General features: G+C 39.0%; 1 protein-coding gene and 1 pseudogene across 4 annotated transcripts; both read right to left on the reverse strand.

Annotated features, from left to right (window-relative positions):
• Positions 1–1,033: 1,033 nt before the first annotated feature.
• Positions 1,034–23,075, reverse strand: LOC114616385 (cytochrome P450 2J3-like). Of its 4 annotated transcripts, none has more exons than XM_028761855.1 (9): positions 22,795–23,075; positions 18,262–18,424; positions 14,964–15,113; positions 14,421–14,581; positions 9,687–9,863; positions 7,687–7,828; positions 6,081–6,268; positions 5,864–6,002; positions 1,034–1,476 (listed from the first exon to the last, which is right to left on the reverse strand). In XM_028761855.1, the coding sequence occupies exons 1-9, from the start codon at positions 23,011–23,013 to the stop codon at positions 1,298–1,300; spliced, it is 1,518 nt and encodes a 505-aa protein (XP_028617688.1). In that variant the 5' UTR covers positions 23,014–23,075; the 3' UTR covers positions 1,034–1,297. The 4 variants fall into 4 exon arrangements, with proteins under 4 accessions (XP_028617688.1, XP_028617690.1, XP_028617691.1 ...); XM_028761857.1 differs by lacking the exon at positions 22,795–23,075 and adding an exon at positions 22,218–22,427; XM_028761856.1 differs by lacking the exon at positions 1,034–1,476 and adding an exon at positions 2,065–2,531.
• LOC114616386 lies at positions 18,975–21,033 on the reverse strand (annotated as a pseudogene).
• Positions 23,076–24,195: the final 1,120 nt, after the last annotated feature.

The raw sequence follows: 24,195 nt of genomic DNA on the forward strand, positions 1-24,195 counted from the left end.
TTGTTGTCTTGGGAAATGAACTACATGTTCACCAAAGAAGTTCTAGCTTACCCATCTCTACCTTATACCTTTGTGTTGACAAGTTTCATCATTGTAGATAATCTATTTAATTTGATTTGTACAGTATTTGTGGTTTTGAGGTTGGCTGGTTTGAATAATGTTCCAAGTGTCCATGCATACTGTACCATTCATCAGGGTTTCTTTCCTCAGGAATGAACTTCCTTTCTGTCTCTTCTATGTTCCACAGACTGCTTATCTATTCATGGTATATGAATACTCTGATGGCTTCCATTCACTGACTACTATGAATATAGGAAAATGGAAATGAATGTATTTTTAGATCTCTAAAGCCCCTGGGTATGTGAGCTATCTCAACAGTAAAGACCCTTGCTGTTGAGCCTGAAAACTTCATTTCAATCTTAAGAACCCAAAATGTGGATGTAGAGGACAACTGCCACAAGTTTTCCTCTGATCTCCTCACATATGAAGTGTCACATAGGAACTTTAATGCATACACACAAATATACATACATATATGTAAATATACACATATATAAACCAGTAACATACATATATATATATATATATATATATATATATATATAAAACAGTATGCATTGTCAATTGTGTTTATTGCTTATTATGTTTGTTGGTTTTTATGTCAATGACACAAGCTAGAATCATCTGAGAGAAGAGAATCACAATTGAGAAAATGCCTCCATAACATCAGGCTGTAGGCAAGGTAAGACTTTCCTTAATTAGTAATTGATGAAGGAGGGCCCATCCTTTATGGGTGGTGTTACTCCTGTACTGGCGGTCCTGAGTTCACAAAGAAGCTGGCTGAGCAAGTCATGAGGAGCAAGCTAGTAAAGCAGAATGTTCCAGAGCCTTTGCACCAGCTCTTGGCTCTACCTGCCCATTTTCAGTTCCTGCCTTGGCTTGCTTCCATAGACTATGACTTGGAACACAATTTTAGTGTTTTTCTTCCTTGTTTTAGAGTTTTTCTTGCTATGAAGAGATACCATGACTAAGATAACTCTTACAAAAGAAAACATTTAATTGAGGCTTTTCTTACAGTTTTGGAGAGTTAATCTATTATCATCATGAGGGGAAGTGTGGTGATTTATGCACAACCGATTTGGAGGTCTCAGCAGTGCAGAATATAGGTTCACTGACCTCAGCGTAATTCCTTCCAACTTTCCCAGTCGCCTTTCTTCTCGCCTTTCATATAGGAGCAATAAGGTCAGTGGATCAGTGCATTATTCAGTTCTTCCTGTTCTCCTTTTCTTCTCCAACATCACAGTCTAGGGACAGCGCAGATTCGGTGGCTTACTGGGGAAATGGTGAGGCCTAATCTGAACTTCAGAGTCAGCTTCTCATTGGCTGGAGGCTTGAAGGTAAATTTTTGCACAAGGGCAGTGAAGAAAATAAAGAGCTCAGACCTGGCCAATTGTTCTCCAAGGCAAGCTCGCTTTCCTGCAGGAAAGAAAACAGAAGATGGGATACTTCCTCATCTAGCCTTCGTAACTGCAGGGACTCCTGTTTTGAGTTTCCTCCTGAAAATCCTGAGTGGACCCTGTGCCATATGTCTAGCTCTTTATTTATGTCTCACAGTGACTGAATGTAGAATGTTCCACTGAATATGGAACTTCAGAATCATAGTTCAAATGTCTTCGTGTGGGACAATAGAAGTGAGAGGCCTGAGTTGGCTGAGAGAATGGGTGACTAGTCTCAAGGCTTTTCAAATTCAGTTAAGAAATATAAATGATACACCACACAATGGCTGCACAGCAAAATCATGGAATTTTATATAACCCTTACAAGGAAGAGATAGCTAATGATTAAGGTTATTTACTACACTATCAGAGGACTAGAGTTCAAATCTCAGCACCTACATCAGGATGCTCATAGACACCTGCTACTCTGGGCCTAAGAGATTCAGCGGCCACTTTTGGCCTCCATAGGCACTGTATATACATACACAAAGACATATACCTACATATGTAAAATAAAACAGAAAAAATATTAGAGAATTAAATAAGATTCCAAAATATAAGCAGGTGACAGAGATGAGTTCCTAACAAGAATGTCAGGGACATAGTGGCTGCCCTTGCAAAGGTTCTAGATTATTAATTGGGTCTACACATCCATACCTGGCAACTAGAAACAGAATACTTGATGTCTCTGCATTCATTTTGTATCTGTCTCCTGTCCTAAACATAGAGTCAGATTCTTGCATGAATACAGCCTATCATTTAAAAAGTGCACATCTAAACCTGGCCATCATCCCTTTCAAGAATGAAGATGCCAAGATAAGAGGATCTAAGATATGGTTATCAAATTGACAAGAGCCAGCAGTCCTCCTACGGAGTTCTGGGATGGCCCCAGAAGTCATCAGTTATTCCCTTACAGCATCCAGGAGCATCAGTGCCTTGACTGGTCATTCTGTCCCCTCAGCAGGTGCTGTCCTCTCACACAGCACAAACTGCTTAGCTTTCCTTCTACAATCTCTGCTCTGAGAGGTCTCCATCCTGCAAAGAAATTGGTGATTGCCACTCACTGCTTCCATGAGCAGTAGAGATTTGCTCAGTACCAAATGTAGATTGCTCCTGGCCCTAGAAATGGCTGTGTTCTGAACACTAAGACCTCAGTTCTGTGTGACCAGAACTGAGATCACGATCAGTCAGATTCAGTGTGACAAAGACCTCGGTTGCCTGACTATGTGTGCTTCTTCTCATTCTAATATCTCAGCACTCATGTCCACAAGCCTGAAGACATGTCACATAGCTCCCCTTCCCTGCATTATCAGAGAACAGGTAAAATTAACCTTCCATCTGTCTTTATTATGTTTTGTTTAACTTCCAGAGAAAACTTTCATGGGACTACCTCATGCTCCAGATCATTTTCTAGCTGAGGATTCTGGTGACACAGAATCTCTCTGTTTTTAAACATAGAGAGTTTAACAATAGCATAGTTAACAGATCCCACTAGACTTGCCAGCAGTGACATGATACCTTTGAAGTCACATGCTAGGCTTATCTGTGCTCTCTCTTTGCTCTTCCAGACACAGTCATGATTCCTTAACCTTTGCAGAACTTTTAAGTTGTTATTTCCTTAAAGATTATAAGAGGTGTTTGTTTCTATGTATCTCCTATCTTCCTAATGGGCACATGAGGGTCATGAGCATCTGCCCTGTTAGGAGGATGCCACTTAGGTTACACTGTGTTCTCATTTAACCTATCTGGTGACAATTAGTTTTGAGATTTTATTGTTGAGGAATATGTGATGATTGTAGTGTCTGCCATTTTTTTCTTAAACCGCTTTTTAATTTTTATAAGAAAATATTTTGAGACTGTTCACCTGCAAGATTCCATTGGTATTTCACTTCCAAAATTTGCATCTGGCTGCTAAATTGTGACATTAGAAATTCTATCACATTATCATCTACATTGCCATTCTTTAAAAATAATAAACTTTAATTTCTATTTCATGTGTGTGGGTGTTTGTCTGCATGCATGTCTTTGCACCACAACTGTGCAACGCCCACTGAGGCCTTGAGACTGAGATTATAGATGGTGGTGTGCTGCCATGTGGATACTAGGATTCGAACCTAGGTCCTCTGAAAGAGCAGCCAATGCTCTTAGCCACCGAGATCTCTCTTCAGGCCCTGTGTGGACATTCTAATGCTGCTCACCCCTCTATATTTAATCATTCATGAATTATCAGTAAGTATTACAACCCATTGCTATCCAGTACTTGTTTTAGTGCCCGAAATATTCCTGAATTGGCCATTCACACTGGTATTTTCTGATTTTTGGATAACAGTGTATTCTAGACTTATATTTAGGTTTCCCTTCTCTGGAAATGAATTTTGTCATTTTCCAGAAGTCCTGGTTCTTTCTATGGAATGATCAAATGTAGAATGTAATAAGAAAGAGCTGGTCATGAGGTAAGCCAAATAAGCAGAGAGTACAGACATGGAGTTACAGTTCCTAGCTGGGACTCATCAGGCCTCTGTGCTTCCATGATGACTCTAGAGATCTTTATCACAACCATATGAACATCCAGGATAAGAGATAAGGCAGGATAGCCAAGATCATCTAAGTCATTGATCTTAGGTGGGAACCTGTTAGCAATAACAGGTTCTTACTAATACAGTTTGTGACTACTTGTTATACAACAAGATGCTAACTTATACATAAGACATGACCTTGGTGAATTTAACATGAATGTGCCTATAAGTGTGGTGGCAAGTTATAATTTGGGTGGAATACAAAGAGAACTAAACTACTAGTAAAAATATAAGCCTTGACCACAGTTCTGTCAATTCTTTGGGCACGTGGTAAGTAATATTTTTAGTAAAAATAGTATCAATGAGTCTCTATATGTTGCCACTTTTGTTTACAACTGGTGCAGATGGGAGGATAGTTTAAACTGACAAGATGATTTCACACCATAGGTGAAGAGAAAGCATGCACATGGGTAGCAATGGACAGGAGGAATATCTCCCTGTGGGGATCTTCTCACATTCTTCTCACCATAGCTCCAGGAATTATCACACAAAGCATGTATTTGGTATATAAGAAGGCTAATATTTTCATAGACTTTCCATATTTCATGTATATGATCCATTAACTTAGAATAGTTAGTATGAGTGAACTATGTAGCTGAGATTTTATACTATAATTTAAAACTTTCATTTTCATAAGCAGGAAGACTAGATAGAGGCTCCATGTCGTATCAGCTTTCCTATTAAAGGGAGTGTTAACAATGAAGGACAGAAAAGCCTAGTTGAAAAGACAAAGAAATCAGAACCAGTCTGGCCAGACACCCAGCGCAGCTTAGCACTGAGAAACACTGGCTCTGGATCTAGACTGGCAAAAGGGCAACATAAGAATTCTCCCTTCCTGACCCACAGTATCATGAGATATGACATTGCTCCCAATAATCAAGCAAGCTTGTTGACCTTGTCAAGCTTTCCTGTGTGGCTTTTGTGCAGCATTCAGTCACCTTCGGGAGGCAGTGTTAGGAAACATAGCCTTCAGTGTGAGAACATCTGGTGGGCATAGCTCCAGCTGCAGCACATCTAGCTAGGTCTGTATCTGTGTCTGGAAAGGCTGCAGTGGGACATGTGGTCCAAGGAGCCCTCTGCCTCATCTTCTCTCCTGGTACATTCGCATTCTCAGATTGGATGTTCAGCAGATAATATATGCTTAGAACATATTTATGGAATTAATAAATTGCAAAATTACTTGAAAAGACATATATGCAGCACATATAAGCCAATGTTTATAATATACTAGAATATTTGGTTATTGGTTCATAATCTACGACTATAATAACTTGCCTGGTGGAAAACACAAGGGAACAAGTGTCATCACTGCCTTTCCTTTCATGCTTGTGAAGCAGGGAAACTAACTATATTTAACAAAAGGGATTTTAGCTTTAAAAAATCAGACTGTTTGGGAGTGTTCATAGGACAGATGTAAATTCACTTAAGCAAATGCCAGTTAAAACTAATAAATTAAGACCCATTAACATTCATCTCTCTTTCCTGTAAGGAGGCATCATTTAAAAAGAACTTGTGGCACTCCAAATGTCTACACAGTGGCAGGTATACAGTTTTCTCGGTTACCAAGGGGCAGGGATTGGGTCTCTGTTGTCAGTGTTGTAGAAAACAGAACAAGGGAAGTTGAAATCTTTCTCAGAAGCAAAAAGGGTCTGACAGTGTATGGGTGGGCATGAAGGGCTGAAACCAACTGCACGATGAAGTTATGCTGGGCAGGCTTATCTGAAAGGATGCCAGGAGAGACTGAAGGGATGAGATGGAGCTCTGAACTCTCTCCGGTGTATCACAACTTACCCATTGAGAATGGCAGAAATGATTCTCTCTTCTTAAACTGTCCATTCTCCAAAAAGTGCTCTGGATTGAAGGTGTCTGGGGTGGCCCATTCTTTAGGGTCCATATGCAGTGCAGTCAAATTGGTGATAACCGTGGTCCCCTAGGGAAAGTTTCAAAGATTCAAGACAATGTATGAAATAGACACACACATCAAACTCCCTTGCTGGAGCCAACTTACCTTTGGCAGATGGAATCCAGCCAGTGTAGTGTCAACTGCGACTTCCCTGGGAACATTCAGAGGGACAATATTGCCCATTCTCTGAATTTCATGGATGACAGCATTGGTGTAAGGCATTGAGTCTCTGTCAGCCAGGCTGGGATGCTTCTCCTGGCCAATCACTCTGTCAATTTCAGCCTGTACTTTTGCTTCAAGAAAATGGGAGGCTCTATTAAGTTTTAAATTTTAATGCTTTCTTCTAAAGATATAGAAATTCTCTTCTAAACTTCCTTGCTTTTATTTCACCCAGCATCCTGGTTGTGGAGAAATAAAAGTCTACTTCTTAAAGAGCCTAGTGTAGAAAACTACAAATTCTATAACCTTCTTAAGGTCCACAGCATAACCATGAATTTTCATTTATCCTGAAAAATAATAATCAGGATCTCCATGGCTAAGCTCATAACAGTACTTGGTCATTTAGGTAAAAATGTCATTTCCCAGATTCTATAAGAAGGAATGTGGAAAGGGGAAATGTAACTGAATTTTGCAAGTTAAAAAAAATAGATGAGATGTTTTACTCTTGGAACAAGGCTTATAGAGACAATGTCTGGTTCCTTTCCCAGTTTCCTTACTGTAGGTGTAAAACAGTCCTCATGAGAGACACTGTAGAGTCTGCTGGTCCTCACCTGAGCTCAACAGTCATAGGTGAAAAAGATTTGCAACTCTAGGAAGTTCACAAAGTCCAGCCTGGCTCTTTCTCCTGACATATGCACATGTGTAAAGAGAATATGCAAATTGCACACACATATACACAAAATATATAAATATATTTTAAAACTTTTAGCAATAAACAATTGCTAAAATATCTAAAAGAAACTAATGTTAAATATCCTGGAATCTTTGTTTTAGAAGGAAAGCCAGAATCATAACTGAATAGGCTTTAAGCTTTCTCAAAACATACCTTAAGCAAGAAAGGCATTTTCAGTAGTAGCCCATATGTATATGGATAGTATAGATACAGTACACACACACACACACACACACACACACACAAATATCTATCTATCTATCTATCTATCTATCTATCTATCTATCTATCTATACACACACATATGATATATGTATTAAAGTATGTGTGTGACTTAGTAATTTGGTTGCCATGCCAACATGAAAACATGAGTCGGAATCACAGAACAAAGTAAGGTGTGGCAGTCTGCAGTTTCTTGTTATCCTACCACTTGTGAGACAGAGACAGGCAGATCCCTAGACTGGCAGAAAGGTGGTATCACAAGATATCAACTACCAGAATAAAGAATTAGGACAGTACTCAAAATGGGAAGGATTTACTATAAACGTAGGAGTGTGTGGAGGCATGTTGTGTGGTAATGTTATTCTTGCTGGAACCTACCACAATTTAAATTGACTTCTGTCTTTTCTCCTAACCTCCAATGTTCCTGAAGGTACAGGATGTGATATTTGCACTCCTGGAACAATCATTGTCCTAACAGAACATGTGCAAGATTTGCCTCTTTGCAAATGTTGTTTCACCGGTCCCCACTCACTCCACTACACCCCATTTCTTCTGGCCCCATTCTGCTTTGGTTAGACATGGTCAGCACATGCTCACCTTGGACTTCTGGGTAGAGGGCCATGTAGAGTAGAGCCCAGCGCAGTGTTGTGGATGTCGTCTCTGTTCCAGCAAGGAAGAGGTCCAGAGTACTGCAGATGAGGTTTTCTTCATTGAAACTTGTAGTAGTCTTGTCTGGGTACTGGAAAAGACAGTGTGTGTTTGTTGATTTAGAGGATTTGTGATTGTCTCAGAGCACTGGTCCTCACCCTGAGGAATGAACTGGATTAAGTCATTCAGAATGATGATTCCTTTGATCCTATAGTCCTGGAAGCAGTTGATAGAATGAAAATATAAGCAACCATTCTTATCACTAAACTTTTGGAAAAGATTTTGTACAGTGGGAAGAGAATGTAATAAAAAAGCTTATTTGGCTTCCAGTGTCTGCCATATCACTAAATATCTGTATGGCCTAAGGCACTCACTTTGTATCCTTGTCTATGTCCATATGTCAGTCTGTATGATAAGAATAACACACACATCATAACACGCCATTATCATCTCTGGGGAATACAACAGGCTCAAAGCCAATGTTTAACAGGTGACTTTGTTTATAACAGAAAAATTAAAATAGAATTTCTCTGTTCATTTATTCTTCAATCTGCATCATCTTGCAAAGTTAAAACATTACTTATTCCATCAATTATTCTTTATGAAACAACACTGCTTTTAATCACTTCTTCTGGAAAAATATATTTGTTAATATGATCTCAACATTGAAAGTCTCATACCCGTACTTCACATGGTAAGTGATTTGCCTCCTCCCCTGGACATAGAATATGGCTTCTACCAATATTATGCCAGGAAAGTAAAATAACAAAGAAGATATAGATAGATAGATAGATAGATAGATAGATAGATAGATAGATAGATAGACAGATAGATATTTACCAGTGCCCATTATCCAGTGAGTTGGAGGTCTTAAGACAGATTCAATGATATCAATCAGAAGCCTACTGGGGCCAAGGGCTTATATTTTACAGTGTGACTTAAATTCACGATGTTCCTCTTGAGGCTCATGTATTAAATACTTGGTTCCTTGCACTGACAGTATTTGGAAAGTTCTTGGAAATAGGAATATAATGTCTTGCTGAAGGAACTAGGTGCCCATGAGGAAGGAGGATAACTCTGACAGTTGCACCAAACCCATGGTCCCTTTCTTGTTTCTGCTTCCTGATCCACTGTGCTGTGAAAGTCTACCCCACACCCTTCAGCCCAGGAACTTAGCTCCTTTGTCATTTGCCACTTTAGATGAAAATCTTCTGAAACCCAGCCAGAGTACAGTTTTGATTTATTTATTTTGCTACCATATGTTGTTGTCACAGAGATGCAAACTTAACTAATATGTTCATTCAGTGTCTTCTTGCCTTCACCTATTATTGGCTAGTGATGATATGGAGACCATGAATTGATAAAGTCCTCACCTAGATATAAAAGTCAAATTCTTATCACTTACTTAGCTGTTGTATGTTACAGTGGGCATTTGGATTGGGGGCGGTACTCAGCCTTGTACCAACTCATAACAAAATAAAGTTCTGAAATTTAACTGCTGTTTTTATTTTGTGTATATCTCCTTCAGATATGGGAAAAAGAAAAAGGATGGAAGTTGTAGGTTACCTGTTACCTATAGATCTGATGAATTTCAGGGGGAAAGGTTATCCTTATAAGAGACCTCCAGGGTTAGTACCAGAGAAATAAGATGGAAAGGGATTAGAAAGCAAAAAGATGTTGCAATCTTGGCATTGAATTTAGAACAATGAGCCTCAGGAACACGCATCAGTGTCCCTTAGGAGATGGGAGACATGAGGCAATGAAGTGTCTATTGTCTCCCAAAGTAGCTTGCCTGGCAGACAGGATGACAGGACAACCTAGAAATATGAGAGAATAAATAAATGTATGGTATGGTAAAATCCAACCATTGTGGTTGCCTGCTGCTGGATCAATTGGAAGTTATTGTACATCACTCTTTAAGTAAAAAGACACAGGTGACATCTTCCCACCTTTGCCATTTCAGTGAGGAAAGCATCAATGAAGTCTCTTGGTTCATCAGGGTTCCAGTCTTTGCGGTGATTGTCAACAATATCAGCAATATATGATTTCAGTTTTCTCCAGGTAGCCAACAATGTTTGGTGTTGTCCTGGGAGATGTTTTATTATCCATGGGAAGATGTTGTAGAGCTAATAAAGGAGAAGAAGGCAATCATAAAGTCACTTTCTATATGTCAAGACAGTCTTGACTTTCCCTCTTCATCTTCTACAGTGGAACTCTGGGAACACCTAGCCTGTTGCTTTCCTTCAGACTCACTGTGGGGCATTCAACCCTCTCATGCAAAACACATCAGCCTCTGACCCCTTCCCACTTGTCCAACTGTTTCCCACCTAGGTCACACACTATATCTGTGTCAGTTCAGTACAGCATTCAGTAGTTGTCCCAATTTTGATCCTAAGTGTCATCAAACGTACTCAAGGGCCAAAGGATGAAGGTGGCAGAAAGCGAGACCAGGCTGAGGAGCACATAAAGGAAGAAAGTTCAACATGCAGTGGCTACCAATTGACCTTATCAGCTTAAATTTACCATGGGGTTTGATAATTCTGAGTCCGAGGCCATGGGCTGGGTCAAATTATGGAACTAGTCTTATGTTGTTTATTGTGTTATTTATAGAACTCAGAAACTCTGGCATGTCTGGGATTTACATAACTTAGAGGGGCATTCCTACAGAGTGGTGCTCAGTACTCAGAGCATCTTGAATGTGTGAAGGCAGGTTGCTTCCCACACTCTCAACATAGTTGGGATACACCACCACCTGAGAGTGGCACCAGGAGACTTAATCTAGAAAGTCTTGCACTGATCACAAAATGCAAAGCTAAATTTGGCCAGCAGAGGTCCCTGTTACCCACGAAAGAAAAAAGATGCGGTGAAGAGGTGAGATGCTGAAGCACAGACTCAGCAACATCAAAAGCCAAAGTCAAGACAGGAGTCCCAGGCTTGGCTTGCCTCCTCTGCCATGCTCGTACAGTTTCTGATGACTCAGAGCACTACAGAGTCAGTTGCTTTACCTTTATTACTTCTCTTCCTTTTTGTCTCTCCTTTTTCCTTCTTTTCATTTGCAGAATTTTTAAGTGGACAGCATATTTTTAAATTACGCTTTTAGTTTTACCCCCTTCACGAACTCATCTAATGTCATTTATCAAGTTTTTTGTTCAATTTGGAGACAATAACATTTCTCTTCCATAAATTACTTTTTATATCCTTTGCCTTCCCCTTACATTTCTGACTTGTCTCCATTTAAATATAAATAAATATTAATTATATTTAAAATAATAGTTTTCTTGTTTTTTCTTACATTTGTCTAACTTTTATAACTTTTCACCTCTGAGAAATATTTTTGATGCATCCCTCACCTTTTAAAAATCCTTTGTACTTTTCTTCCACATGACATTCTGTCCATTCCCTCATTTATGAATCTTCCTTCTCTTTTTGTCCTTTCCTCGTCTTCTTCCTTTATTTTACTTACTGCTTGCACACTTACCTTAAATAAATTTATCTTCAGAAAGAATTGCAAAGTAGCCTTCCAATTATCATTTCAACAGTGACATGTTAGTGAAATATCATTGATTTTATATCTGTAGAGTTTAATATCACTGCTAGGACAGTTTGTTTCTACTGACTAAGTGACACTAGCTTTTATAACCAGGCTGATCAATAAAAAGATCATTTCAAAGAATCCAGACGAGATACTCCAACCACTAGATGCACAAATGAAAACAAAAAACCAAAAAACCAAAAACCAAAAAAACCAAAAAACCAAAAAAACCAAAAAACCAAAAACCAAAAAATAAAAAAATAAAAAGGAAAAAAAAAAAGGCAAGATGGTGCCTCTGAAGTCATAACACAATTCAAACTCCCAGAAACACGTTAACTATTGGGTGAAGTATCCAAGGGCTTTCTGATAAAAATGATCAGAGACAGAAAGGGGACAGAAACAAGCAGCGGTGTCTTGTGTGAGCTCCAGAGCTGAAAATTAGTAGCATGGAAGCTACAGGGAAAAGAAAGAGAGAGGTAGCAATAAAGATGAAAAACAGACAGAATAGGTGAAAATTCAGCAAGGAAATTGAGATTTTATTTTTAAAAAAGCCACAAACAAATAGAAATGTTGGGAATTTCAAACTCGAGTCAAAAATAAACCAAATGTTACAAAACAAGCAAGCAAACAAAACCCAAAGCCATAATAGAAAACCTTAGCAACAGTCTCCACCCCAAAGAAGATCTGGAAGGAAGAACACTGCTGTAGAAACACTACATTCCAACAGTGTAATGAAAAATGTTAATAATGACTAAGGCCAAAATGTATTAGAACTTTGATATGATCAAGAGACCACACTCAGAAATATGCATGGATTTATTTCACAAGATGAGCTAAAACAGAAAGGGATGGATGACCAATTCAATGAAATTTTAGCAAAAAGTTTCACTAAGTGAAAGAAACAACAAGTCACTCAAGTATAGGAGGCACAAGCCTGACAACCTAAGTTTAAGCATTGGATCCCACAACTAAAGAATAGAATTGATTCTAAAAGATATCTTTTGACTTTCTGCTTACTATCATGTACAAGTACACACACACACACACACACACACACACACACACAGAGAGAGAGAGAGAGAGAGAGAGAGAGAGAGAGAGAGAGAGAGAATTATACTTAAAAAATTAAGTTCTAAAAGAAATAATCCAATGTACATCTAAAAACTGAAATAGGAGACTAACATCAGATTCCAGATCAGCAGCCATCAAAGCCTGGAAATCTGGGGATGATATATTTCAAACTGAGAAAGTAAATAACTACCAATCATGTGCTGCACATTCAGCAAATGTCTGTTTTAAAACTGATGAGGAATAATGAACGAGTCAAGAAAATTAAAGGCTAAGTCAAGTGATGACCACCAAGACAGTACAGAAGAAGACTTCTACTTAAAAGAGTGACATACACAGAGGAAGAAAGACAAGTCTCACTCTTGAGAGCACAGGGAAGAATACATTTTATGAGAACAGTTGAATAAAGGAGAGCTAGAAGGGAATCTGTCATGTCTAACACAGAAGACAAACAAATCCTTTATATTAATCAAGGGAAAGTAAAAACTAAATAATCTAAACAACCAGGAAAGAATGAAAAGTGACAAAATTACTGTAACCCCTTTCCTTAATAACCTTAAATGTTAATGGTCTAAGCTCATCAATAAATAGATATAGACTGACTGATTTACTAGATAGAAAATTAGATTCAACATAGTGTTACCTCGAAGAAACACACATTACTGAAAAGATACCCACAGACTGAAAGTCAAAGAAGGAAAACATCTATGAAGCAAACAGAAACTGAAAACAAGCTGGATTATCTATTCTAATGTTAAATCAAAACTAGATAGAGGAGATAAAGAAGGCCACTACATATTCAGAAAAGAAACAACATCTCAATTAGAAAATTGCAAATCTATATGCACCAAAATTTGGGACTTTGGGTTTCATAAAAGAAATAATAATGAACATGAAGTTCAGAGAGATCCTCATGCGAGAATAATGGGTGATTGCCAGCACTATATTCCCAAGCTTGTATAGGTAGGTCATCCCATATAAAACCAGCAGGGAAACTGTACTAACCAAGAAGAAACTCAGAGCTAACCTGTACCATAGATCAAATGAACTTATTAGATATCTGAAGAGTATTCTAGCCAAATGAAACAGAAAATTACTTGTTAGTAACACACGGGACTTTCTGTAAAATAAAGACCCAAGCCTTACCAAACCCAAAAGAATAAAACAATCTGTTATATACATATAGATCATAGTGTAATAAAACTAAAATTGAATAGCAAGAAATACTATAGAAGTTAAAAAAAAATACATAGAGACTGACAAATACAATCTTGAATAGACAATGTCTCATTGAAAAAAAGAGAGATGCCAAGCTTCTAGAACCAAATAATAATGAAAGCTTAGCCCACCAGACCATTTGCGAGACAGCTAAGGTAATTCTGAGAGGAAAATTTACATAGGGATAAACATAGGAACATAGATCCTACTGACATGGGAATAAAAATTGAATCTCAAAGGGCTACATGTTGTGGTATTTCAATACTGACAGTTTTAAGGAATGGGCACGTAAACAGTGGAACCAGTTTTTAATAGTAACTTATGTTTTTTCTCTAAAAGAAATACAAGAAATAATGATGAATTTGGCCACAAGAACATTTAAACTACTCATAGCAGTGCTATTAATAACAACCTTAACTGAGAAACAACCAAATGGTTAATCATTGAGGAAAGAGTAACGAACAATGACAAAGGGCTAAAAAGGGGAGCATACAAACAGGACAGCCAGGAAGAATACTTGGAGTATTCATGAGAGCTATGAATGGGGTAGCCTGGGAGAGATAAAGGCAAATCAACAATGATATTTTCATTCCTTAAAAAACAGTGGCATTTGGACATACATGGATAGCATGTAAATGCTGGTACTTCATTAAAATACTAGAAACATTTTGTACAATAAGTTTTCTTATCTAAAACTTCCAAATCAAAGGGTAAATTTAGATGAGATAAATTTGTATCAAACTCAATTTGAAGGCATTATATTTTAGTTTCAAAAGGTCCTAGAAATAAAAAGCAAGAACCTATCTGTACTTAAATCAGCATAGGTTCAGTTTTCTCTTAAGATAAAAGAAGCCAGAATGCTTACATGAATCATTATGGAGGTACCCAAGTACATGGCTTTATCCAGTAACTTCAGCAGCTCCTGAAACTGACCGTCATGGTACTCAAACCGTTCCCCAAAGGTGATGGAGCAAATGATATTGGAAACTGCATTGTTGATCTTGAAGTGAGGATCAAAAGGCTGTCCTGGATGTGAATAAAGAAAGAGATGCATCTTTCAAAGATACTGCTTTGTTAATTCCATATGACAGAAAAAACACCCATAGAGAACCATGCAAGAAGGTATGGCCAAAGCATACTACAATGGGTCTGACATGAACCAAGGACCCTGGTAATGCCTAGAAAGTCAGACCGACAGCCAGGCTTTAAGTTCAGCAATTTGTTTAATGGCCAATTTAGATGCTTAGATACAAAAATCTTGGGGGAGGGGCATGTCTAGATATTCACTGTTCAATCCTCAGTGTCAAGCATACTGCAGGGCCCAGGAGAAGCACTTAGACACATAGTAGGGATCTATGCCATGAATGAAAGGACCACAGTCCCCTAAGCTGCCCTGTGGAATTCTTACCTTTCTCCTCTCCTATGGCCTCCACAAGGTAGTGAGCCTCCTCCTGTATTCGCTGCTCTAAGCTCTTCTTTCCTAGTCCAAAGTTCCTCAGTGTCATCAGGGCAAACCTCCTTTGCTCCTTCCATGTCTGGCCACTGGAGAAGATCAATCCTGGAAAGAAGAGACTCAGCATTATGGCACTGTAATTTTGTTCTAAAATTATCTCATGAACTGTATGGGTACATGCACAATGTAAAGAAGAAGGGCCAGTAAGGGGCCTGACAGCTATCTAGAGGGAATATCAAAGCAAGGAACATAATAGCTAGCATCTCCTGGTGTCTTGCAACATCACACAATTTAGTAAGTACTTCTAATATGTTCTTTAATTTAACACTCTTAGAAAAAATAAAGGCTTATTACCAAAACATGCTAGACCCATCCCAATGGATGGAAAAATGAGATACAAGGATAAAGTAAAATTTTCATGGTAACATGGTTACAAGGTAACTATCAAGGTAGACAATTTTAAGTCTCCCCAGAACCAACACATCTACGCGTTGTGTTTAATGTATCCATGTTTTTGTTTGGTAGATATGTTGTAAGAAGAAACCAAACTAAAGCCATTCAAAATGAAACTTCTATTTTGAATAGAGGTCAAATGAAGTTTAAGTTTCCAATCCTTACCTGGGTAACTGTCCTTCTGGTTGGCAAGTAAGCATGTAAATGATAGGCTAGTCTACGCCACAGTTAAATAATACATGCAATGGGAATAGAATAAGTGTACCAGAAAGACATGCTCTTAAGGAAGTCCTTTACCCTTAAATCCTGATTTGTGGGACAATGTACCTGCAACTTGGCATAGAAGTTTGTGGTTTTTAAGCTTAAAAGCTCAGAGACATTGGGTTGGGAATGGGGCTCGGGAATATTGTTCAGCTCCTGAGTCTATTCTCTGGTCCCAATTAATCAGTGGTAGTTTAATTAGAATAAATTTTTGTCATCTGCACTGACCTGGCATATGAGTTGTGTTGGATCAAAGTGGACTCCACAACAATATAAGTATTGTCATCTGTTTTAAGCTGAATGCCAGGAACCACTCCTGGTACCATAATCTGTATTAGTTGGAGTTGTCTAAAGCAGTGGTGTGCAACCTTCCCAATGTTATAGCTCTTTAACACAGTTCCACATGTTGTGGTGACCAACAACCATAAAATTATTTTCATTGCTATTTTATAACTGTAATTTTGCTACTATTATAAATCATAATATAAATTTCATTGCCACTGTATAAATATAATTTTGCTACTCTTATGAATCATAATATAAATATTTTATACTTTGGCTTGGGTGATCCCTGTGAGTTATTTCCCCTCCAAGAAGGTTGTAATCCAGGACTAGAACCGATAAAATCAATCTAGATATATTAAGGGGAATTTATTAGACTGGCTTACAGGCTAGTCTAAAAATCACTGTCTCCTGATTCAATGAAAATAATGATAAGATTGTTCAATCTATGAGGCAAGATGTCTCAGCTAGTCTTCATTATCATTGGGATCCTAAAGAAGTAGATCCAAGTACCAGTGAAGGAATTCCTTAGCTTCAGGATAGTTGGTCTTGCCAGTAAGAGTTAGAACAAGCAGGAAAGAGACAAAAGCTTCCTTTTTGCCATATTCTTTTAGGTGGTCGGCAATCAGAAGTTGTGGCCCAGATTTAAGGAGAGTCCTTTTAGTTCCAAACCCTGAAATGATTCAGATTTAGGGTACATCTTCCCACCTCAAATGATTCAAGGAAACACTATTCCTCATTTTTTTTTTTTGTGCCCATCTGCTTGGATTGTATTTGCTTCCAAATGCAGTTGACAATTAAGGTTAGCCACCAAACTCATGGTGAGGTTCTTTCAGCACCCTATTTTCCTGGTGTGTAGAACATGGCATTATGTTGGCTTTCATCAGGCATATGTGGCTATATGGCTTCAATGCTATTATCCCAGTCTAATCCACAGTCAGGTTTTGCTACTAGAATGTACAAGGTTCTATCCTTCATATCTACAATGCTAATATCTTTCCTCCATTCAAGACATGTTATCCTAATGTCTCTTCTGTTCAAACGTATTCAGAAGCTTTCCCAGCTGTTACTCAGTTTTTCCAGAATCCTTAGACATTAGACATCTCTAATAAAAGCCCTCTCCTTCCATACTGGCTAACTTACAAAACTACACTATTTTATTAATGTATTTACTTGATTTTCTTTCTCATCCAATAGAGATAATACAGAAAATTTTCAAATCTATCTTACTGCTAATTAGTCATACGATGCTGCCTGTTTTTATGTCAACACAAGCTAAATTGATTGAAGAGGAGAGAGCCACAGTTGAGAAAACGCCCCCATAAGATAGAGCTGTAGGCAAGCCTGTAGCGCATTGTCTTAACTTTGGGGTAGTAGGGTCCAGTCAATGTGAATAATGTCAAATCTGGGGTAGTGGTTCCGGGTTCTATAACAAACCAGGCTGAGCAAGCCATGAAGAGCAAGCCAGTAAGCAGTTTTCCCCACAGCCTCTGTATTAACTCCTGCCTCCAATTTCTTGTCCTGTTTGAGTTCCCATCCTAACTTCCATTGCTGTTGAACAATGGTACGGAATTGTAATCCAAATAAGCACTTCCCTCCAAAGTTGTTTGGTCACAGTATTTCATCCTAGCAATAGAAGCCTTAAGACATATGTCTAGCACTGTGTTTCTCATAGCAGACAACAGAGCGAATTGATGTAGAATTAATTAATAGATTACTTCAAAGAACAATTAGCATCTAAAATGCAAATGTTTGTTAGATTCATAGATTTTAAATTTTGTTTTCAACTTAAGACTTAATTGATGATAATATGAAGTATTCATACTAATAAGTTATAACATTGGCTAGGAGCCTAGAAGTCACCATAATTTTAACAATAGAGTATGAACATCTCTAAACAAGATGTAGAAGAGGGGGACGTTGACTTAAATCCATTTTCCTTGGGTAGAAGGCTGGAGTGGTGAAATGAAAGGGATAGCACATTGTGCCTGGTGGTGATTGGGTGGTATGGTTACTTCAAATCAAAGCATCTAGAGGTAGTTTTGCAAAACAGGTGGTTTTGCATAGTCTCTATTGGGACCCAGTATAAGTCATCTGATGGGTACTTTCATTTAAGAAACGAGGCATCCAGCTTCCATTAAGGATAACATTTCATGAAGGGATTGGTTTATGGGCCTGATGGATAAACAAGGCATGTATGTGCCTTTATGTATCATAAAAATTACAATACATATTTTACAACACACGAAAGACTTACCATTTTCATTAAAGATATGACTTTGTAGAGGAAATATAGGGCGATTGATAAAGTTTTCATCCAGGTGAGAAAAGGCTTCTTTGATTAAGGGAAGGCTGCTTATTATCACTGAAGACATGATTCCGAAATCAAGACGGATAACATTCCCATACTTCTTCACAAACTAAAAAATATTTCAGTAGTTAAAGGTGAGCAGGCTAATATCTCTGTGTTCAGGAATGGCAGTCATGTGTGTAGCTAATGGGAATCATAGTGATAGGTTTATTTTCCTGTGAAAGGATTAAACTTGGTTCGTAAAAATGTTTTTGATTTTTTTTCCCTGCTACTGTACTTAATGAAAATTCACTTCAGGAATGGAATTCATCCTAAACAAATTCACTAGCAAGAACCAATAGGAGTGGAAGTTATATCCTACAGTGTATCCTTTACAGTGGAAAGAAGGCTTTAAGACACAAATTTCAATAAGTAAGCAGATTCACTAACTGAAGCATTCTCAGTCTAGTGAAGGCAGAGAACACAGCAAAGGTCACTTGCGAAAGACCAATGTATTTCTGTACAAGTCTGCTATAGGAAGCATCGAATAAGAAAAAACTCTACATCTGTCTATCATCTATCTATCTATCTATCTATCTATCTATCTATCTATCTATCTATCTATCTGTCTATCTATCTATCTATCTATCTATCTATCTATCTGTCTATCTATCTATCAACTCATCCATATTTATTTTAGGAATCATTCTTTTATTATAAAAGGGAGGTGTGGAAATTATTTACGTGATGAAATATTTCAGAACATCCTCAGAATGGGCAGCTTCACATGACAGCATTTCAACAGTGATTTTAGTCCACATACTTTCCAAGAATGTCATCATCTCTAAATAAGAAATAATTCTTGTCTTCTTGTCAACTACTGTGGTGCCTCCATATTCTGGGACTTTGTCTCCAACTTTCACACTGACCAGTTGAATCTCTCTACCTTTTCCTTTTGGGCCTGTTACCATGGTCACTACCATTTCTTGGAAAACTTTGCCTTGAGACTTTTCTGGAAGCACAATACCACCTTTAGCTACAGTTTCGGCAGCACTCCTTTCAAACAATACTCTGTATAGGGCAAGAGTAACTTTCTAAATGCTTGTTCAGCTATGACTTGTTCTCTCTGCAGCTCTGCACTATGCACTTGGGCCTAGCTGCAAGGAGAGTTCTGTGGGCCAGTTCAGGATCCTATTGTGTGTGTGTGTGTGTGTGTGGTTATTGCATGTGTAAAAGAACAATTTTCAGGAGTCTGTTTTCTCCTCCCACAGTGTGGGTCCAGGTGAATGAATTCAGATAACCAACTGTGGCAGCACATGCCCCTATCCACTGAGCTACCTCTCTGCCCTACAAGTATGGAATTCACAGTAAATAAAACTTCTATTGATGGCTAGTTTGCTTACATAAATATGATGACAAAAGGAATAACAAAATAATTAATGGTGGCTATTCAAACATTTGACTGGTTTAGAGGAGGGTTTTGGTAACAGAAGCAAGAAAAAGATGGAGGGGCAGAATCCAGAGGGGCAGAATCCAGAGACAGGGCTGACAGGCTCATTCAGGATTCAGGTACAAAAATCCTGATGGATGTGCGAACATGTAACTGTATTCTTGGAAGTCTGGAGTCTGCTCTGCTATGCTTTTAAAGATGAATAAAAGGAAGAAGAAAGAGAATAAGATGATCTCATGTAAGAGATCCTGAGAATGACATGGAATTTATTAAATAATTTTATACATACAAGGACCCTATAAGGTGTTCTTAGTATCATTGTACATTAGGGTAGCATTGTTATAGCTAGCTAGAAGTACATGCTAATATCTAACTTGGGGATCACATGCCTACCTCAGTCTGATAACATTTCTCTTATTTAAATAATGTTTTGCAAAAGCTTTTTAACTACTCTAGAGAAAGCTAAGAAACTATGAGCTGGAGGAAGCAGTTTCCACATGCACAACAAGGAGTCCAGCTTCTTCACTGTCCCATCCTCTTTTAAATGACATCATTTTAATTGTTTGAAAATTGTTTACACCTTTGCTCCAGTAGATACCCATTAAACCTTTTTTCTAAGTACAGCACAAATGATACTTTGATCCTTTTATCAAGGCTAGGTCTAGAGCTGCCCATTCATCTAGATTTCATATGATAATAGAATTGATTACTAGAATCCATATGAATCATTTGACCATAGACTGTCCTGTGTTTGCCTGTCATCCTAAGCATTTATGTATTGTCTATAGAAGGAATGTGCCTGTGAATACATATTGTGAATATGTTATTAAAAGCTATTTTCTTCTACTTAGAATATAGATAGACAATAATTGGTGAATCAATTCATGCAGGGTTCAAACCCTTGTTTTGTTATTATTTCCCTGAACAACCCAGGAAACTCAGGTTACTCCTTCCCTCAGCCAGTTACACAGTGGCAAATGCAAAGCTGGCAGATGATTGCTAACAGAACTCCATGTGTGCCTCTCACGGAGTCTAAATGAAGGGGATCAAAAAACACAAAGGGAAGGCCATGAGATAGTTTGTAGGATTGTTTCCTGATAGCCAGAACTAAAATGTAATTACGCTTAAATTATATCACTTAATTTTATTTGTTTGCACTCAGATATCAATTTGCAAACCTATAGAAAATACAAACTAAAGGGGTGAAAAAGATTGCTGGACTGAGAGGATCTTCACAGCTTCAGTTTTGCTATGAGCTATTCCTGTGATACCAGACACTCAACCTCCATGGTTACATATGACTTTATAGCAAGACATAAAAGATCCAATATTTTATCCCAAAAAAGATCAAATAAAAACATGTCATTTTATTCTTGCAATTTATGATGGCATTTGCTACAAGCAAAACTCCCATCAAATGTTACTCTCTTTTGCCAAAAGCCAAGGAAAGTTAGGATCTGCAGGCCAGAGATCTCTTTATCTTTCTGCTTCTATATCCTGTAGTCAAATACCATGAAGTTGGGATCCATATAAATCCTATGAGGGACTGCCATGATGGAGCTTGTAAATGCCACCTTGTCACTTGTTCTACGTGTGTCTCTCCTGGGCTGAGTCTCTGAGCCTCTGTGTGACTTCCACAGCTGACCTGTTATGAAGAGGATTGCTCAAGATGCCTGAGAGATAATTCTCCTTCCCACCCTTCTTTTGTCAGCAAGAAATGAGATACTAGCAGATTGTCAACCTCATGTCTGCAATCAGGGCAAAGACAGTATGGACAAGGAGGGGAAAGACATTCTGAGGTGAAGCAAAGCTAAAAAGTCTCCTTCTGCTTCAGCCTCCTCTAAATGAATGACTAAGCAGTCAGCAAGGATGTAGAAAAAAACAAGTCTCAGTAAGAGAGCGCTGACATCTATAGAAAACCCCAGTCAAGAGGGGTAGACCATATGCACATACTCTCTTTTTTTTTCTCCTTTTTAAACTGGAGAGGCACTCTAACCAACTAAGCTGAGCCAAGTTTAGCTTTATGTACATTTCTTAAAGTAGCAGGGCATATCCGTCTTCATCATGATTTATTATTATGTCATCAAACAGAGCTTGGCATATTATACAGTGTTTTCTCTGACCATAATGGAAACACATCATAGAAGAATAAGAAATTTTCCATTTATTTGGAAAATTGAACTGCTTATTTCTTCTCACCTATTAATTTATTTATTCACTTTCCATCCCAGTTACTGCCTCCCCCTCCTCCCGGGTTCTCCACTTACACAGTTCCTTTCCTATGTCCCTCAACCTTTTTCCTCTTGAGAGTCTGAAAGCCCCAACTGAGTAGCCAAGGATCCTGAGACATTAAGTCTCTGGAGGGCTAAACTCTCCAGCTGAGGGAGCCACAGGCAGTCCAGTTAGGGGAATGGGATCACAGAAAGGTAACAGCTTTAGAGACAACCCCCGTTCCAATTGTTGAGAGACCCACCAGAAGATGGAGCTGCATATCTGCTAAGTGTCTTGCAGTGGAGGCTAAGTCTAGTCCATGTATAATTTTTGGTTGGTGGTTCAGTCTCAGAGCTCCCAAGGCTCCAGGTTACTTTGTTGGTTTTCCTGTGGCGTTTCCATCTCCTAAGGGACCCTCAAACTTCTCCTGCAACTTTTCCAAGAGACACCGGAGCTCAATCCTCCCCCTAACTCTTCCAAGAGACTCCCGAGCTCAATCTAATGTTTACTGTGTGCTTCTGTATCTGTTTCAGTCAGCTGCTGGGTGGGGCCTCACAGATGGAAGTTATGCAAGGCTCCTGACTGAAAGCATAACAGAGAATCATAGTGTCACGGATTGGTGCTTGCTCTTGGGGTGGATCTCATGTTGGGCCAGTTACTGGTTAGCCATTCCCTCAGTCTATTTCTTAAAAGAGAGTGTTTAGAAACCAACTCTTTGGCCTAGGGTTAATGATTGCAAACTTTAGCCAGAGTCCTGCCCACTACAGCCTCTGTTCCTGGAAATCCCAGCTGCTCAGGATTAGGTCAGGGCAAACCCAGGCACCTTCTCCCTTTCCTACCTGCTGAACTGCCAGGTGCGACTGTCTAAAGTCCATCTGAAACAAGTTGCCCACGAAGGGCAACCGCGGCGGTCCTGGAGGGTAGTTCTTGGGGCGCCGGCTTTTGAGGTAGTCAGCCAGGAACAGGAAGGTGACAGCAGCCAGCAGCAGAGTCCGGAGATGGAGAGCTGCCCAGAAAGCAGCTGCCAGGGACCCTGCGGCTACAAGCATGGCTGGCATTTGAGCACTTGGTTAAATGTATTAAGGGAATTAGGGTTTGAGCTGAGGCTCAGAGATTTTATTCTTGCAGGGCTCTCAGCTAAATCTATTCCACACCACCCCGCCCCGCGCCCAGCCACGCCCCTCCATTTCCTTCTGAGGCCCTGGGAGTTGGCTGCACAGACACTCCACCCCTCCCTCTCTGAGCAAAGATCTTAGCCACTCTTTCCTGTTAGCATAGGACCCAACCCCCTAATATGACAGCTCAGTGCTGCTCTCTGCCCTGTCCCTTCACACTTTTCCCAGTCTCCTGGCATGCCTCCATTTCTGCCAACACCCACTCACAACACCATCCCACCCCCACTCCCACCCCTGCTGCTGCCATTTCCTCCTCCTAGAGAGCTGTATATAGAAATTCCCCTTCCCACCACCTGACCCCTCCCAAAAGACAATGCCAGGCTCCAAAGGCCACAAATCCTTACCCTAATAGCACCCACAGCCTGGGACAGACCAGTATAAGTTTGAGAACAGATAAACAAAAACCAGTGCTGCACCCTCTCTGATAGATGGCTAAACACTCCCCATCTCAGGTGGCTTATGGCCTTGGGAAGAGCAAAAACCATACATCTTAGAAGAGAAATCATGCCAATTAAGGGTTCCCAGGCAGCTGAGACCGGTTTGTAAAAACATTAACACTTTTTCTTATCTGCCGCTTCCCTCCCACTATGTAGCCTGTTTCATATATATTCCCCTACCCCTTAGACAGGGGGCTGCAACTTTGTTTGTGCAACTTGAGATCCAAACCTGGGTTTGAAATAAAGGCTCTTATGTACCTTATGTACAGCGAATATGGCAATTCTTTGAGATCTCTTGGAGGTCGGGAGATCTGGGCATAACACTTGGACAAGTTTGCATTCCCACCAGAGATGGACACGTGTTCCCCTTGCTCCATATCCTCACTAGCATGTGCTGTCACTTGAGGTTTTAATCTTAGCTATTCTGTTGGAAATCAGATTGAATCTTAGAATGGTTCTGATTTGCATTTCCCTAATGACCAAGGATGTTGAACATTTCTTTAAGTGCTTCTTGGCCATTTGAGATTCCTCTAATGAGAATTTTCATTTAGCTCTGTAGCCCATTTTAAATTGAGGTATCTAGTTTCCTTAGTTCTTTATCTATTTTGGATATTAACTCTTTGTAAGA

The sequence above is a fragment of the Grammomys surdaster genome, unplaced genomic scaffold, assembly GCF_004785775.1.
Source record: "Grammomys surdaster isolate TR1022 unplaced genomic scaffold, NIH_TR_1.0 319139, whole genome shotgun sequence".
NCBI classification, from domain to species: domain Eukaryota; kingdom Metazoa; phylum Chordata; class Mammalia; order Rodentia; family Muridae; genus Grammomys; species Grammomys surdaster.